At 36.8% G+C, this 17,684-nt stretch overlaps 1 protein-coding gene across 8 annotated transcripts in view; it reads right to left on the bottom strand.

Moving 5' to 3' along the window:
* The window catches only part of SENP7 (SUMO specific peptidase 7), a 148,172-nt gene that overhangs the window by 129,549 nt on the left and 939 nt on the right, over positions 1–17,684 (bottom strand). For 5 of the 8 annotated variants that reach the window (XM_042998694.1, XM_042998693.1, XM_042998692.1 and 2 more), the window contains exons 1-3: positions 17,533–17,658; positions 12,026–12,078; positions 1,681–1,779 (exon numbers count right to left, since the gene is read on the bottom strand). In XM_042998694.1, the coding sequence (XP_042854628.1) occupies positions 1,681–1,779; positions 12,026–12,078; positions 17,533–17,572 (192 nt within the window). In that variant the 5' untranslated portion in view covers positions 17,573–17,658. Of the gene's footprint in view, positions 1–1,680; positions 1,780–6,783; positions 6,877–12,025; positions 12,079–17,532; positions 17,659–17,684 lie in introns of those variants that run through there. The other 3 variants (XM_042998688.1, XM_042998689.1, XM_042998690.1) reach the window with 3 other exon arrangements.

The raw sequence follows: 17,684 nt of genomic DNA on the forward strand, positions 1-17,684 counted from the left end.
TGCAAACAAAGCACAGAACAGTGTAGATTTCATGATCCCTGTTCTGTAACAATCAAAAAATAATATAAATTATTATTTTTATGGGCATATGTATTTTTTTTTCTTGAAAGGAATGAAAAAAAAGCTATTAATAGTGGTTGCCTTTAGGAAAAAGGAACAGAGAAAGATTCTTTAGTCTTTTCACCTGTACCTTTCTATATACCCCAAATTTTCTAACCTTACACAATTTCTTTTCTGTCAACAGAAGTCATCTTGACTCATTTATCATTTTTTATACAAAATACAAAAAAGAGAAACAAATGTATTATTTGATGATGTGAACTGAATTGTGCTCCCCATACCCATTCTATATGTTGAAGTCCTAACTGTCAAGACAACTGTTTGTGGAGATGGGCTCTTTACAAAGGTAATTAAGTTTAAATGAGGTCATAAGGGTAGGGACTTACTTAACCCAGGGATTAGTTTGCTTTTAAGAAGAGAAGCACCAGGATGTAGGTACACAGAAAAAAAGGTCATAGGCAGACACAGCAATAAGATGGCCATCTCTAAGCCAAGGAGAAAGGCAATAGAGAAATCAACCCTACCAGCACCTTGATCTTGGACTTCAGCCTCTAGAACTATTGGGAAATAAATTTCTGTTGAGCCACCCAGACCATGGTATTTTGCTACATGAGCCCTAGGAAATGAACACAGGCTCAAATGGATAAACTGGAAAATCTGAGAAAAATTCTATTTTTAAAAAGTGACCAGGCAACAGAAAAAAATATATATACTTAAAATGTGCCATCTTAAGAGTTATTCACAAAAGCTCCATAAAAATGCTTAATAGTGATAAAATTAAAGTTAAAATTTATAATCAGAATATCTTCTAAAGTACAGTTGTGTCACATTTTAAAATATACCCTCTATAATTTACAAAACAAGAGCAAAAGAGCAAATGATTCTAATAAGCTTAGTATTCTTGTAAATTTAAAATACATTGTACAATAATGAGATTTAAATTTCAAGAAAACACTCATGCAAAATCAGGTATACTTAGATTTAAACTAAAGGAGACCCTAACTTCATCACTTCAACAAATACCAGAAATACACTAATTAAAAACTTGTGATTAAATAACACAAAAAACCCAAACAAGGACATATAAAAAAATGAAAACTCAATTTTATTAAAATATTTTAAACATCACCGGGCACCTGGGTGGCTCAGTCAGTTAAGCATCTGACTTCAGCTCAGGTCAGGATCTCACAGTTTGTGAGTTCAAGCCCCTTGTGGGGCTCTGTGCTAACAGCTCAGAGCCTGGAGCCTGCTTCAGATTCTGTGTTTTCCTTTCTCTCTGCCCTTCCCTGCTAGCACTCTGTCTCTCTTTCTCAAAAATAAATAAACACTGGGGCACCTGGGTGGCTCAGTCGGTTAAGTGTCCGACTTCAGCTCAGGTCATGATCTAATAGTTCGTGGGTTTGAGCCCCGCATCAGGCTCTGTGCTGACAGCTCAAAGCCTGGAGCCACTTTGGATTCTGTGTCTCCCTCTTTCTCTGCCCCTCCCCCACTCACACTCTTGTCTCTCTAATATAATTAAGCATTTAAAAAATTAAAAAATAAATAAACATTAAAAAATGTTTTAATATTTTCAACACACTAAATAATATTATGTACTTTAAAAAAATAGTTTTTATTTACCCCCTGCAAAGGGAGATCCCAGCGTTCTGAGCTTCTGAGTTTGGACAGTGATGACTGAACACGAACATCCTCTGATTTTGCATTTAACATCTTTGTTATCTGAAATCAGAATGAGAAAATAATTGATCTAACTGAGAAATAAATAAGAACTGAATCAGCTAACAGAATCATTATATTACCTGCGTTAATATTTTACTATTAGTTTTTCAGTTTTTTTAAATAAGCTCAACACCTAATGTGAGGCTTTAACTCACGACCCTGAGATCAAGACTTGCATCGTGTACTGACTAAGCCAACCACATACCCCATTTTGCTATTAGTTTTAAATTCAGTGGTTAATTTATAGGTAGTTTAATATAATTTTATTCTAAAAACCTCTCATTCAGTATTAAGGTAGATAAATAAAGTATCACAATAGCTTCCTAACTATAGTTAGGCTTTGCCTAGTATGAGCAAGCCATACTATATTCTCTTACCTACAGTCTCTATCCCTTCTAATCTTTCAAATACTATCCCCGGAGTTCTTTAGTATACAAATCTAAATATGGCTACAATACTTAACATACAACAACCGCACCTACTACATACAGATAAAACTCTTAACAATCTGGGCTCTTTAACATCACCCACACATCACAAACTCTACATCCCACCACACTGTTTACTCAACCTCCTTCAAACACATCATATTATTTCATATCTCTAGACCTTTGTATGTACTGCTCCCTTTGTATGTATGTATGAAGAATGCCCTTCCCTCTACTTGTCCCTTATAAAACACTTCAGATTCTGCTCAAAATTTGTCTCCTATCCACACAACTGTCACTCCCAAACCAAGGCATTCCTTTCTCTGGGTATTAGTAGTTGGTTCATTTTTATTACACTATTTATATTACATGTATCATACTATATTATAAATATTTGTCTATATGTCCATCTTCTTCTCCAGGCTATGGAGGTCCTTAAGCAGAGGACCTTAACTTAGTCACCTTTAGATCTCTGAAGTGTATGGCTCATGTATGCTGTATAAACAAATGAATGTATGGATTACAACCACAAGTTTGAAATCATTTGTTTAGAATTTAAATACCTTAAATTTCACATTAAGAGAAAGTTATAAATGATAGTTAAGCATCAAATTCAGCCTACAAAATATAACATAATAAGTACTATATCAACTACATCCATTAGCAATCCATAAAATGATTTCAGTGAGAGTAAAGTGTAAGTCATGAGAACACAGTAAATTTGAACAAAGGTTATCGCAACCCTTATTTCACAGCAATCTGAGTTGATCCTCCAAGGCACTAATAACTTCTTAATTACTTATACCTAATCTGTATAAAAAGGTACCTATTTTTATGTTTTCATCTGCAAAAGACAATATTATCTCTAAGTCATTTCCTTCATATTCTTAATTAGGGAACAACAATTGCTTCCTTAAAGGGTAACGATAAGGTCTTTAGGCTGTTCACACCCATGGATTCGTTGTGAGCAGGTTATTTAGCCTATATTGGATAATGTGGCATATTATATTTTTCCCAAAATGGCCACACCAATATTCCACATTCCACATGCTCTTCTTACAATGTGACAATGACAGTCCTCCAACATCAGGTGCAGTTTACGTTCCTTCCCCTTGAATCTGGGCAGACCTGTGACTTCCAAGGCTAGATCATTAAAGGTAATACTTATATTGCTTCAGCCTGGCTTTTGCATGCTTCTGTGTTCTCTCTTCCTTCCTCTCTTTTTTTTCCTCCCTTTCCCTCAATACACATTCCTCAGGAGACCTGAGCCAATAGAAAAAAATCTTGGACACCCTTAAGCCACTATACTGGAAACATCGAAAAAGAAATAAATCTACACCATGATACTGAGTTTTCTCAGCACAGGAATCAAGATAAGTGAGTGAGCAAGCCTTCAAAGTGATCAAAGGCCCTGACCTCCAAGCCAACCTACCTAACTCGCAAGTGAAAAAAAGAAAAGTTATCTCCAATTGAACCATGCCCAGACTGCAGATTCCTGAATAAAATAAGTTCAAACTACTAAGTTTGGGGTAAGTAGTTGCATGGCCCTTATAATAACCTAAAAAGTTGCCCCGTTCAGGGAAACAATCAACAGAACTAGAAGGCAACCTATGGAATGGGAGAAGATATTTCTGAAATACTTATTTGATAAAGGGTTAGTATCCAAAATCTATAAAGAACTTATCAAACTCAACACCCCAAAAACAAATAATCCAGTGAACTATTGCGAAGAAGACATAAACAGGCACTATTCCCAAGGAGACATCCAGATGGCTAACATGAAAAGATGCTCAACATCACTCATCAGGGAAATCCAAATCAAAACCACAATGAGATACTACCTCACACCGGTCAAAATGGCTAAAATTAATAATTCAAGAAACAACATATGTTGGCAAGGATGTAGCAAAAAGGGAATCCTCTTACACTGTTGGTGGGAATGCAAACTGGTATAGCCACTCTGGAAAACAGTATGGAGGTTCCTCAAAAAATTAAAAATAGAACTACCCTACGAACCAGCAACTGCTCTACTGGGTATTTATCCAAGGGATACAGGTATGCTGTTTCAAAGGGACACGTGCACCCCATGTTTATAGCAGCACTATCAACAATAGCCAAAGTATGGAAAGAGCCCAAATGTCCATCGACTGATAAGCGGATGAAGAAGATGCGGGGTATATACAAAAAGGAATAATACTTGGCAATCAAAAAGAATGAAATCTTGCCATTTGCAACAATGTGGATGCAGCTGGAGTGTATTACACTAAGCAAAATAAGTCAATCAGAGAAAGACAAATATTATACAATTTTACTCATCTGTGGAATTTAAGAAACAAAACAGATGAGCATAGAGAAAAGGAAGTAAAAATAAGTTAAAAATAGGGAGGCAAACCATAAGAGACTTTTTTTTTCATAAGAGACTTAAATAGTGAGAGCAGAATGAGGGTTGCTGGAGGGGAAAGGGGAAGGAAATGGGCTAAATGGGTGATGGGCATTAAGAAGGGCACTTGTTGGGATGAGCACTGGGTGTTATATGTAGGTGATAAATCACTAAACTCTACTCCTGAAACCAATACTATACTATATGTTAACTACCTTGGATATTAAAAAAAAGAAAGAAAAAAAAGTTACCCAGTTCAAACTTGTAGGACAGTAACTAAAATTTAGAAAAGTACTGTGTATTCTGTAAAATTAGTTTCTTATAAAATACTGCTGATGTCTTCTGTAGAAGATTTTATATTCTTTTTCCACAGTAACTTGTTTTCAATCATTTTACCTATGAATGGCTTATACTCAGTATCAATGAATTATTTACCCTAATAAATATTTATGTATACTTCCATTAGGACAGACACAAAATATAATTTATCCTATATTCAAAAAGGGCAGTTCTTGGGGCACATGGGTGGCTCAGTTGGTTAAGCATCTGACTTCCTGATTCCAGCTCAGGTCATTATCTTATGGTTTGTGAGACTGAGCCCCGTGACAGGCTCTACACTGACACTGTGCAGCCCACTTAGGATTCTCCTCTCCCTCTCTCTCTGCCCTTCCCCTGCTCATTCTCTCTCTCTCTCTCTCTCTCTCAAAAATAAACAAACATTAAAAGAAAAAGGGCAGTTCTCTATTCCCTCCAAAGTATAGACACATGAAATACGGATATTTATTAAAACTCTATAAACTAGCATTAAAAGCTTTGAAAATAAAAGTATATATAAATATTTATGAAAAGGGATATAGACCACATATTATTTTAATATAGAAAAACTAGAAATAATAAAAGAACAATAATGCAAAATTATGGCAAAATTAAACCAAGTAAGATACTATTCAGTTGTTATTAAACAACATGTTCCAGAAAATTAATGATATTAAGAAATTATTTTGGGGGAGCCTGACTGCCTCAGTCAGAAAAGCATGCAACTCCTGATCTCAGGGTCATGAGTTTGAGCCCTACTCAAACTGGGTGCAGAGATTATCAAAAAAAATAAACTTTAAGAAAAAAAAGAAATTATTTCAAATAAAATAAGTATAAAAGAAAAACACAGATTCAGAATGATCTTTCTTTATAAGGCAAAAAAAAAAAATCCATGAATAGAAATAAAATGTGAAAGGCTGTACATAACAATGTTTGACAGTGATTATCTCTAGTGAGATAAGAGATGAATTTTATTTTCATTTTTGTGTTTTCCTAGCTTCCAAATGTTTTGATAGGAATACAATGCAACTGTTAAAGGTAAGGGAAAAAATATTAATATTTAAAGCTCCAGAAAAGCCTCTGCTGTAGCTTCCTGATTAATAAATTATAGATTTAAATCTCTCACACTAATATTGTATACAAGCATAGGACAAGCAGATTTCAGGTACAACTAACTACTGTCAGTTTTTTCCACGCTCACTTTTTTCTTAATGACTGATAAAAAAATAATGTAAGCCTTTTTGCAACAACTTGATCTAGTCTTACACAAATTTTAATCATGGTCTCAGCTGTGTACAACCAATAAAGATTCTAAGCTATTCATGATTCTATAAAGCATACATTATAATTCCATTTACAAGAATCAGAAGGAACTCCTAACACTCTCAAGTATTTCAACAGGCTTCTAATAAAGATTCAAATTTAAACTTTTAAGGCAAAAATGGGTTCTAAATCTCCTTCCCTTCACATTACACTTAAATATATCAATAGAACTCTAATAACTTCCCCAAAACAAAGCTCAAGAGCATTTATTTTACTTACTAATGTTCAAATGTAATACTAAACAAGCTCTTCAGCAGATCAAGTCATGTAGTCACCTTCAGGTTCATTCTATACCTGATTCATTACAGTATAGCCTTCAAAAAGAAAATGCTATCAAAAGCAGATAATCCAGGAGAAAAAAAAGATGCTGGAATCCACTGACAAGTTACACATTACTAACATATGCTCATTAAATTGTTCAGGTTAAAATGATCTCTTCCATGTTCTTAATACAGAACTTCAGAATCTTAATCGCTTACTTATTCAGATACTACTTAAATATAAAGTTATTATTTAAAGAAAATTGGGGGTCTGTCCAAAGGTATGGCTATTACTTACCAAGGAAGAATAAAAGTCTTATTTTTCAGGGTGCTTGGATGGATCAGTTGATTAAGTGTCGGACTCTTGATCTCTGCTCAGGTCATGATCTCATGGTTCATGAGATTCAGCCCTCTGAAGTGCAGAGCCTGCTTAGAATTCTCTCTCCCTCTCACTCTCTGTCTCCCCATCCCCACCCTCTCAAAATAAATAAATAAATAATTTTTTAAACTCTTATTTTTCAATATTCAAACTAGAATAGCAACTTCCTCATACGTAAATCCAAAAACTATGGATCCCCCATTAGCAGAATTCAAGGTATTCACACTCTTACTTCACATATACCAAGATATCAGCTTTGGGGCACCTGGTTGGCTCAGTCAATTAAAATTAAGCATATGACTCTTGATCTCAGCTCAGGTCATGATCTCATGGTAAGTTCCAGCCCGCACTGAAAGGAGACTGCTTGAAATTCTCTCTCTGCCAATCTCTCTGCTCCTCCCCCCATGTGTTTTCTCTTTTTCTCTCTCTCTCCCTCCCTCTCTCTTTCTCTCTCAAAATAAATATATAAACTTGAAAAAAAAAAAAACAGGGAGTGAGAGGGTGAACAGGTTTGAATTAACCTACATTCAGCTATTAAAAGGCCAGTGGCACCTGGGTGGCTCAGTCAGTTAAGCATCCGACTCTTGGCTTCACTCAGGTCATGTCTCACAGTTAGTGAGTTGGAGCCCCACATCAGTCAGTCTCTGCGCTATAAGCTTGGGATTCCCTCTCTCTCCACCCCTCCCCTGCTCATACTCTCTCTCTCTCTCTCTCTCTCAAAATAAATAAACTTAAAAAAATATATCCAAAAAAAAAAAAAAAGGCCAGGAATAATTTAGGAAATAATGATGTTCCAGAGATTTAGCTACAAGGATAACAACTACAGCACTGTTCATAATTTCTTTTTTTAATTAAAAACAATTCAAGGGGTGCCTGACTAGCTCAGTTAGTAAAACATGTGACTCCTGATCTCCGCGTCATGAGTTTGAGCCCCATGTTGGGTGTAGTTTACTTAAAAAACAAACAAACAAACAAAACTCAAAAATACAATAGGATATTGATTAAATTAACTGTGATACACCCATATAACTGAATACAATGTAGCCATTAAAAATGTTTGCTACTGTTTTCCTGGTACTTATGCCTAGTATAGTGTCCAATACATGTTAAGTACTCAACAAATACCTACTGAGCCATACTTTAAATTTGATTTCAGAAAATGATGTTCATAATATATAGTTAAGCAGAAAAAGCAAATTATAAAACAGTATTCTGTGGTTTTCTATTTTTTAATATTTAAATATGTGTTTGTTATACATGGATATGCAAATAGAAAAACTAGGTGGGAATGCAAGCTGGTGCAGCCACTCTGGAAAACAGTATGAAGGTTCCTCAAAAAATTAAAAATAGAGCTACCCTATGACCCAGCAATTGCACTACTAGGCATTTATCCAAGGGATACAGGTATGCTGTTTCGAAGGGACACGAAACTATGTAACTATGTACTATGTAACTAGGTACTACGTAACTATTAGTTATATGCTAACTAATTTGGATGTAAATTAAAAAAAAATAAAACATAAAACAAGTTAAAATAAAAACAAAACCAAAAAAATAGGAAAACTAGGAAGATATACATCCAAACATTAATTTTGGTCCTGCCTGAGTGGTCTTTTTTCCTCAACTCACTTTTCTAATTTCTCTACAACAAACTGGTATTGCTTTAGAAAAAAATTTTTTTAAGTTTATTTGTTTATTTTGAAAGAGAGAGCGAGCAATGGGAGGGGCAGAGACAAAGAATCCCAAGCAGGCTCTGCACTGTCAGCACAGAGCCCTATGCAGGGCTCAAACTCACAAACCATGAGACCATGAGCTGAGCTGAAATCAATAGTCTGATGCTTAACTGACTGAGCCATCCAGGGGCCCCTTCAGAAATATTTTTCAAATACTTTAAAGTCAAAATGTATCAGTGTCTTGTACCTATACCCATCACAGCCCTAATTCTTTCAGTAATTTATTTCCCTAGCTACCTTGAGAGAAAAAGCAGTAATATAAACTACTAACAAGAATTTAATATGCTGGGGCACCTGCATGGCGCAGTTGGTTAAGTATCTGACTACAGCTCAGGTCATTATCTTGCCGTTGGTAGGTTCGAGCCCCATGTCGGACTCTGTGCTGACAGCTGAGTCTGGAGCCTGCTTCAGATTCTGTGTCTCCCTCTCTCTCTCTCTCTCTCTGCCCATCTTCTGCTTGCACTCTCTCCCTCTCGAAAATAAATAAATATAAAAAAAAATTTTTTTAAGAATTTAATATACTGGGGCACCTGGGTGGCTCAGTTGGTTAAGCACCGACTTCAGCTCAGGTCATTATCTCATCGTTCGTGAGTTCGAGCCCCGCATCAGGCTCTGTGCTGACAGCTCAGAGCCTGGAGCCTGCTTTGGATTCTGTGTCTCCCTCTCTCTCTCTGCTCCTTCCCCACTTGTGCTCTTTCTCCATCTCTCAAAAATAAATAAACACTAAAAAAAATTTTTTTTTAAAAAGTATCAGTACTGAGGGGGGGCACCTGGGTTATTCAATCATTTAAGCACCTGACTCTTGACTTCAGCTCAGGTCATGATCTCACAGATTCAAGCGCGCTAGGTTCTCTCTTCCTCCCTCTCTGCCCCTCTTCCCCCTCAAAATAAATAAACTTAAAAAAAAAAAAAAAGCAGCATGTCCAAAGGGCACAGAAGCCAAACTAAAAGATCTGCCAATACCAAAGCTAGAACATTTGAGCAACAAAACCAATAATGCTACAATAAATTATAACCCATAGAATAAAATACCTATGAATCCATATTGATAAAAATAAATAACTGAATAAATAAATAAGGAGGGAAGAGGGGCAGGTCTCCCTTACAGAAGAACTTCAATTAATAAATATGAAGGGAATGAGGGAAATAGAAAATCACCAATAGACTATTGTATACACAAGCGCTGCAGGCAAGATCCACCACTAGGTGGTTAAACAGTGAGCGAAAGTTTAAGAAACAGTGTATTTGCAGTACAGATTCAAAGTAGCTCTCCCAAGATACCTATTACAAAGTGAAGGAGTAACCAGATAGAAGCCATCTTAAGCAGGCAGTCGGGACTGACATAACCAGTAATGGTTACACTGATAGGATACACTGAGAAGGGCACATCACATATTCTTTCCAAAACACCATAACTTTAATCTAATTATAAGAAACCAGAGACAAAGCCAAATTGAGAGATATTCAACAAAATACTGAAAAAAATCACAGTACTCTTTTAAAATGTCATGACCATGAAGGAATACGGACTGAAGAACTGTCACAGAATGAAGGAAATCAAGGAGACATGACACCTAAATGCAACGTGGGATCCTGGAACAGAAAAATGACATTAGTGTGAAAAAAAAAAGAAAACAAAACAAAACTGGGGCACCTGGCTGGCTCAGTCGGTGGCGCATGAGATTTCAGGGTTTTGAGTTCAAACCCCACATTGAGTGTAGAGATTACTTTAAAATAAGATTTTTTTAAATGTTTATTTATTATTGAGAGAGACAGACAGAGTGCGAGTGGGGGAGGGGCAGAGAGAGATGGGGACACAGAATCCGAAGCAGGCTTCAGGCTCCGAGCTGTCAGCACAGAGCCTGATACAGGGCTTAAACTCGTGAACCATGAGATCATGACCTGAGCCAACATCGGATGCTTAACCGACTGAGACACCCAGGCCCCCCCAAAACAAAATCTTTAAAAAACCTTAAGAAATCCAAATGTCTGTAGCTTAAAGTATTGTACCAACATTAATTTCTTAATTGTGGTCATTACACTGTGGTTATGTAAGATATTAACACTAGGGGAAGCTGAGTGAAGGGTAGATGCAAACGCTGTACTATTTCTGTAAATTTTCTGTAAATCTAAAGGTACTGGAAAATAAAAAGTTAAAAAAAAATAGTGCAGTTCATCTAAAAATAAAACAAATGTATTTACTCAATACTATGAACTTCTAATGGTGGACTTTCAGATTCAACTGCATGAAGCAACAGCCTAAAACAGAGCATTTCACTTCACTGGAGGTATTAAACACAGAAGCAGCAGTAGTCAATACAGAGGTATTTAAAATTGGGAATGGTAGCAATGTGAGAATTTCTTTTTATCCCCCTCATTTACGCCACTGAAGCCAAATCCAGAATTTTGAGTGAATCCACACACAAATCCACGCTCCACAAATGTGAAGTAAGCCAAGGCAGAAGAGTACCTAAAGCCATACTTTCTGTTTGGTCTTGTGGTCTGTGTGCTCTTGATTCTCTCTCAAAGCCCTCTTTATGGTTTCTTCTCCCTCTTTGTTCCATGAAATGTACCAAATTAAAGTTCTCTCTGTCAAATTAAAAGTCCTCTCTGCATAATTTGGAATGCTTCAGTAAAAGGTGTCTAATAAATTATTACAATGTATATCAGGATACTACTGTGTTTAAGTCACAAAATGCTAGGGGCGCCTGGGTGGCTCCTTTAAGCATCAGACATCGGCTGAGGCTGTGATCTCACAGGCTAGAGCCCTCCATCAGGCTTTGCACTGACAGTGCAGAGCCTGCTTGGAATTCTCTGTCTCTCCCTCTCTCTCTCCAGCCCTCCCCCACTTGCATTCTCTCTCTCTCTCTCTCTCTCTCTCTCAGAATAAACTTAAGTAAATAAAATATCACAAAATTCTAGAGGAAAAAAGATCATTTTTCTAAAAACAAATTATATTTTTTGAAACACTTTCTACATAGGTAGAAACTTCATTTTGCTTCTTTTGCTACTCTTGGCTTACATAAAAGAACTAAATAAATTTTTTTTAAAGTTTCACAGGAAATATTTTAAATAGTAATTTTCAGCACATGACTTGAGCACAACTTTTGTATATCTACAGTATTAAAATGAATGAATGATAACTAATATATTCAGTTATCAAAGAAATGCTGGGTTATGTTTTATATAAAATCTAAAATAAGGTCTGGAAACTGTACTGATACATCTCACAATGATTTAAGTAAGTCACATCCCAGAAATTTTCTTGGTTAACCCTTGAAATAATTAGGATATACCATTCCCTATAAAACACTGATTAAGTTTTTATATTTTCTTTAAATTTTTGTTTAAAAAATAAATAGCAAAATACTTTCAATATTAGTAACTCTGAAGATAATGAACAGATTAAAAGCAAAACTAATGCATACCTTATGTAACTCAGAAGATGAAGACTTTTTCCTTTTTCCTTCTGTGACAATTTCTACAAAGACATGGTAAAAATTATCATTTAATATCTAAATGAAATACACAGTGTAATAAAATAAATCCTCTCACAGCTATCCTTTGTTTTAAATTAACCTGTTAGAATTTGAATTTACATTGATATATTTTACAGAATCTAATGGACTAAACATAAAGGTCAAAAAATAATCTGAAGAGCAGCAAGTTCTCACAAAATGTCTTCATTAAATAATATATATGATGACAATAGAAAAAAGAAGAAAACTTGGCTCTAAGAACTAAATAAAATATCACCCAGCAAAAGTCCAATAGGTGTTCAACAAATGTTGGTTGAACCATATGACCAGATAGATTTTTGTAATTGGGAAGCGGGGGAATGAAGCAAAAGGTGAGAGTTACATTGGGAATATTCTACAAAAACATTTTCAGGGGTATCTGGGTGGTTCTGTCAGTTAAGTTCCGACTCTTGATTTTGACACAGTTCTTGAGATTGAGCCCCGCATCAGGCTCTACACAGACAGTGTGGAGGCTGCGTGGGATTCTCTCTCTCAAAATAAACTTAAAAAAAAAAAAAAATCTGCAAATGTGTTATTAGCTCCCTCTCCCTTTATAAAAGATATGTTTTTTGCCCCAAATTCTTGCTCTTAGACTTGTTAGCACTTCTGAAGAAAGTCACATAATAGTAACTGCAAATACTACTTACTACTATTACTACTACTAACTACAAAACTCACACTTGTTTTTTTTTCTTTTAATGTTTATTCATTTTTGAGAGAGACACATACAGTGTGAACAGGGGAGGGGCAGAGAGAGAGGGAGACAGAAGTTGAAGCAGGCTCCAGGCTCTAAGCTATGTGCACAGAGCCCCACACAGGGCTCAAACCCATGGCCTGCAAGATCATGACCTGAGCCCAAGTCAGCCACTTAACCTACTGAGCCACCCAGGTGCCCCAAAATTCACACTTGTTTTAACAAAGACTTTCAAAGTTAGTTAACAGTTCTTTTATTCATCCCTGACTACTTATTCCATTTTGAGCTCCTATTACCACTTGAAAGTCCTTTTTGTTTTTTCAAAAGATGATCTTTCTTTGCTTCACTTAAAAGCCATGACTACAATATCATTAACTTCTCAAAATTTATTTGTATCTTTAACCATCTTCCCTCCTTTCTGCACATCTCAAGAAACTCTTGATTCCAATCTCCCCCATTTCTTTTGGAACCTCACCCCATCAATTATCTCCTACTTAATATCTTTCTCTTTCCACTGACCCCTTTCCAGCTCCATACCAATCTGATTTAAGTGTCTTAGAGTCTTAAGGAAAAAAAATTCCTTTCTACCTAATGTCCTACTCCAAATTGTTCAGAAATCTTTTTTTTTTCTTTTTTTTTTTTCTTTTTTTTTTTTTTTTTTTTTTTTACATTTTGTTTTCCTTGTTTCATTCAGCCTCTTGAAATCTGGCTTCCGTCCTACTAAAATCAGTGGTAAAAGTAACCGCCTAATTGCCAAATTCAGCACTCTCACACTATTTTAACTCTGTAATTTACACCGCTTTTCACTCTCCTTGTTTCCTAATTTGCCCATCTGCCCACCAATGTCTCTTCCTCTTTACATTGAAATTAAATGTATGTGATTCAAGATGTTTTTCACTCTGTACGTTCTGTGGGTAATTCCATTCATGCCAATGGCTTCAGCTAACATCTATGCACATAATGTAGTTTTATCATGATTAATTGCAGATTCTGATTTTGACCTTCAAGTATCGTTCATTACACCTATAATGCAAAATATGCAGACAGCACCAGGGCCTACTAAAAAAATAAAGGCATATCATCATGGGACACTAGATCCTCAAGAAAGAACGGGGGGGGGGGGGGGGGGGGGGGGGGGGGGAGGGGGGGGGTGGAGAGAAGAGTTTCACAATCAAACAAGTTTGAATAACAGTGCATGCTCAGCTACTCTTTTGCAGAGGCTCAGTGTACTATAGCGTAACAAAGGCTCTAAAAATTCTGCAATAAATTAATTTTTCTTGTAACTACAGCTCTCATACTTATTTGTCCACAGAAACTTCTTTTTTCCAAGTGAGACTCACCCATGCCCTGTGACAGCAAAAGAAGTTAAAATTATATATTTTGTAATCAGACCAGACTTTGAATCCTGGCTCTGCTTCTTACTTGCTATTGCTAACAGTTGCTTACCCTCTCTAAATCCAGTTTTCTCATCTGTATATCAGAAATAATAACCACTTCACAGGGCTTTTGAAAGAATTAAAGTCCCTAAAATTCTTAGTACACTGCTTAGTACCAAAGTACTCAACATATGTACCCTTAACTTAAATGAAAGTGAACACAGATTCCTTGCATGTTGCCTGAAGCAATCCATTGAAAACCTGAAATTCACTTGAAATTTCCTGTTTGAAATCAAAGATTCATTTGAAAATTGTTATCTATGACTCTAATTTATCTGTTATACTTTTGTTATTAAACATTTCTAATGGTCATTCTCCCTTGAATGAACTGTGCATTATTTAATTATTATTTTACTCAGTTGTTAGTGGACCCGTCTTTGGCACCAGTGAATTTTTTATCTGTGTCCCATTTAATTTACTGCTTTTGATATTCTGTGAACTTGAAAATAAGATATTCATGCTCATTGGGGTTACAAATAATTTTAAAATATAGATACAACGTACTCTGAAGAAAAGCTAGAGAAGCTTCTCACAAGTAAACTTTAGCATACAGACTTTGTAATTTCTCGTCTCACTGCTCAAAGGTGTTTTGTGCTGAATTCCTGATTAATGGACACATTACAGAAAAGTAAGTTAATCAGAGCTTTTGTGATTCTTCTACTTATAAAATTTTTCTTTTAATTTTAAAATATCAATTCATTTAAAAATAAACTCATTGCATGCTAACATGGCTCAAGTATTATATGAAAAATAATTGTTTTAATGTTGAGAAGAATGGCAGTATTTTACTTATTTGCAAATCTCTTTCATGTCTAGCTTAATAAAAGACAACTGTTTCCCCCCCATCTGTTTCTGCATTCAATTTGTTGTGATACATGTCATGTAGCCTCTGGAAAACTCTACTGTACACATGTGGGAGAATAAGAGGAAAAGGTAAACAGTGTCTTAGAATTGTTACAAAAATAATTTTGACCTCACAGACCCAGAAGGGTCTCAGGGAACCCAGAGGTCCCCAACACACCTTAAGAACCAGTGCCTAAAGCAGATTATAACCATGCTGGAAACCATCCCACTCTTAGAGTTATCAGTTACATGAATCCATAAATACTTGTTTTGTGTTTAACTTAAACCAATTGCAAGTGAGTGCTACTTGCAACTAAAAGATATATCAGCAATGCACTATGTAACCCTTCACAGTTTCTTCTTTAGGTGTATGTTTTAGGGAAACCTAGTGCAGTCTCACAGAGGAAACTTTGAAACTTCATTTTTTTTTTTCCCCAATGCCATCCACATTCTACTTCTAACTAAATAGAATTCTTCCTATTAATCAAATTCCTCTCTTTGGGTACTTGGAAATTCTGATGACCACAAATGTCACTTCCGGTCATAAGTTCAAGTTAGCAACCACTCCTAATGAAATGGCAAATATATGCATACAAATATCACACAGAATCCAGAATCCCTTCAAACCAACTGATTAGTTTTATTTCTGATAATCTGTGGAGAAAATTAAACATACTTTAGAATCATTCTTAAAAATTAATATTCGTCTCTTAAAACCAGATGAATACTGGAAAACAGCTAGGTAATATTAGATTTGAGAATGGGTTTTATACAATAGCAATTATTTTTCAAAAAGGACAGCTCCAAAAAGAAAATCACCAGGAAAAAAAAAAAAAATCTTCTCCAGAGGTATAGGTAACATAAACATCACTATCTTTTATGAAATAACAGCTGTGTTTTCAAATTTTACCTCCCACGGCTACTTGCATCATGTTAACTGTAATAAATGTGACAAGTGAAAGGAGATGGGATTTGCTGAAGGACAGGGTTAATATCTTGCTGCTCCCCCTCAAAAGAAATGTATTAAGATGAAATGCACTTAATTGAAAAAAGGCTGTGCATCTTAAACTGAAGAATAATAATCCCTAAAGCTCTGTTAGAAAGCATGCAATTGGCAGCAGATGAACAATGCGCATTTTCCTAATGTGTAAATTTTACATGAAGGTCTTAGAAGAGGAAAAAAAGTATATTAAAATAAACACTGATCTATTGCAGGCTGGTACTTTCATATATGTAATGCACATACTTTCAAAGGCAAAGAATATCCCTAGAAAACACACACACACACACACACACACACACACACACAGTTGCTTATGAAAAGGGAGTCAGGTTTTTAACTGCTTCAAGCAATGTCCCAGAAATCCTGTTCACTCCTCCTTTGCAAATAAGGCAGAAAAAGGTTTGAGACGCACTGCCATCAGAGACTCCTAATAAATTTGTAATTGCTAAGACTGTCTTTGCAAAAATAAACGGTACAGTAAGAAAGGAGACAATGAATTAACTGATTCATTGGGTGTTAGTTTGTGGACTGAACTGTAAGCTTATTAAAAATAGACTCCTCCCCCTCTCCTCCTCCAGTGCATCCACAGGACTTAACACGAGGAAATGAGGTACTCTTAGCAGATGAGATCTTTGACAAAAACTTGTTGACTACGAGGAGCTCTACCTCATGTCTTACAACTCCACTTTTGTGTTTCCAACATGTAGTACCCCGAGCTGAAGCCATAAAGCAATTTCAAAAACAAAAATACACGGAGAATAAAAACACAATGGAAGCACAACTTCAAATCCTTTGTTCGACTTTTTAATCACTTCTGGAAGAAGCAGCAGGAGGCTGGAAAAGAAAAAGGTTATTAAGAGGGCCTGTTCAAAAGAACGAAACCCGTCGCAGCGCTGATCTGAGCGACGAAGTGTCAATTAACAAGCCCCGCCTCTCCCCCTTTGCAGCCGCTGCTATACCTGCCCCGAGGTAAGGGGGTGAGAAGGAAGCTGAATCGAGAATCAAAGAAATAGAGAAAAAGTGGGGTCAGGGGCTGGAAGTGAAACTGGTACACTGGTGGAATTGGAAGAAGGCGTGGCAGGGGAGCGGCAAGCCAACCGGGAAGATTCCTGGGCCGACGAGACTCACGCAAGGTGTTCGGGGGACGAGGGAAAACCTGAAGGGGTGTTGGGGTTAAGAGCGGCCAGCGCTTTGATGACAGCTAGGACTCGGTCTCCGACTGGCAGAGGCGGGGGCGCCCCGGGAGTCTTCCATTGTGCGCGCCCCTCCGCTCGTACCCTCCCCGCCCCTCCCCTCCCCGCGCGAACGGGAGCCCGAGCCCCCACGGGAGCTCGAGCCCGAGCCCTCTCTGGTCCGGGCCGCCGCACCCGTCGCCGCCTGTACCTCCCATTTGCCCAAGGTTGAAGAGAATATGCTCAGCCCTCCTCCGACCCGTTCTCACCGGATGAAGATCGACGTCGCCCGGCCTTCCCCTTGTCCATCTTCTCTTCCTCCTGCTGGAGTCGCAGTTGCTGTCGCTGTCACCTCAAGACCCCTCAGGCTGGGGAAGAGGGGGAGGGGAGGGGGGGGAAGGAAAGCCAGGAAAGTACGAAC

Source organism: Panthera tigris, chromosome C2 (assembly GCF_018350195.1).
Source record: "Panthera tigris isolate Pti1 chromosome C2, P.tigris_Pti1_mat1.1, whole genome shotgun sequence".
Lineage (NCBI taxonomy): Eukaryota > Metazoa > Chordata > Mammalia > Carnivora > Felidae > Panthera > Panthera tigris.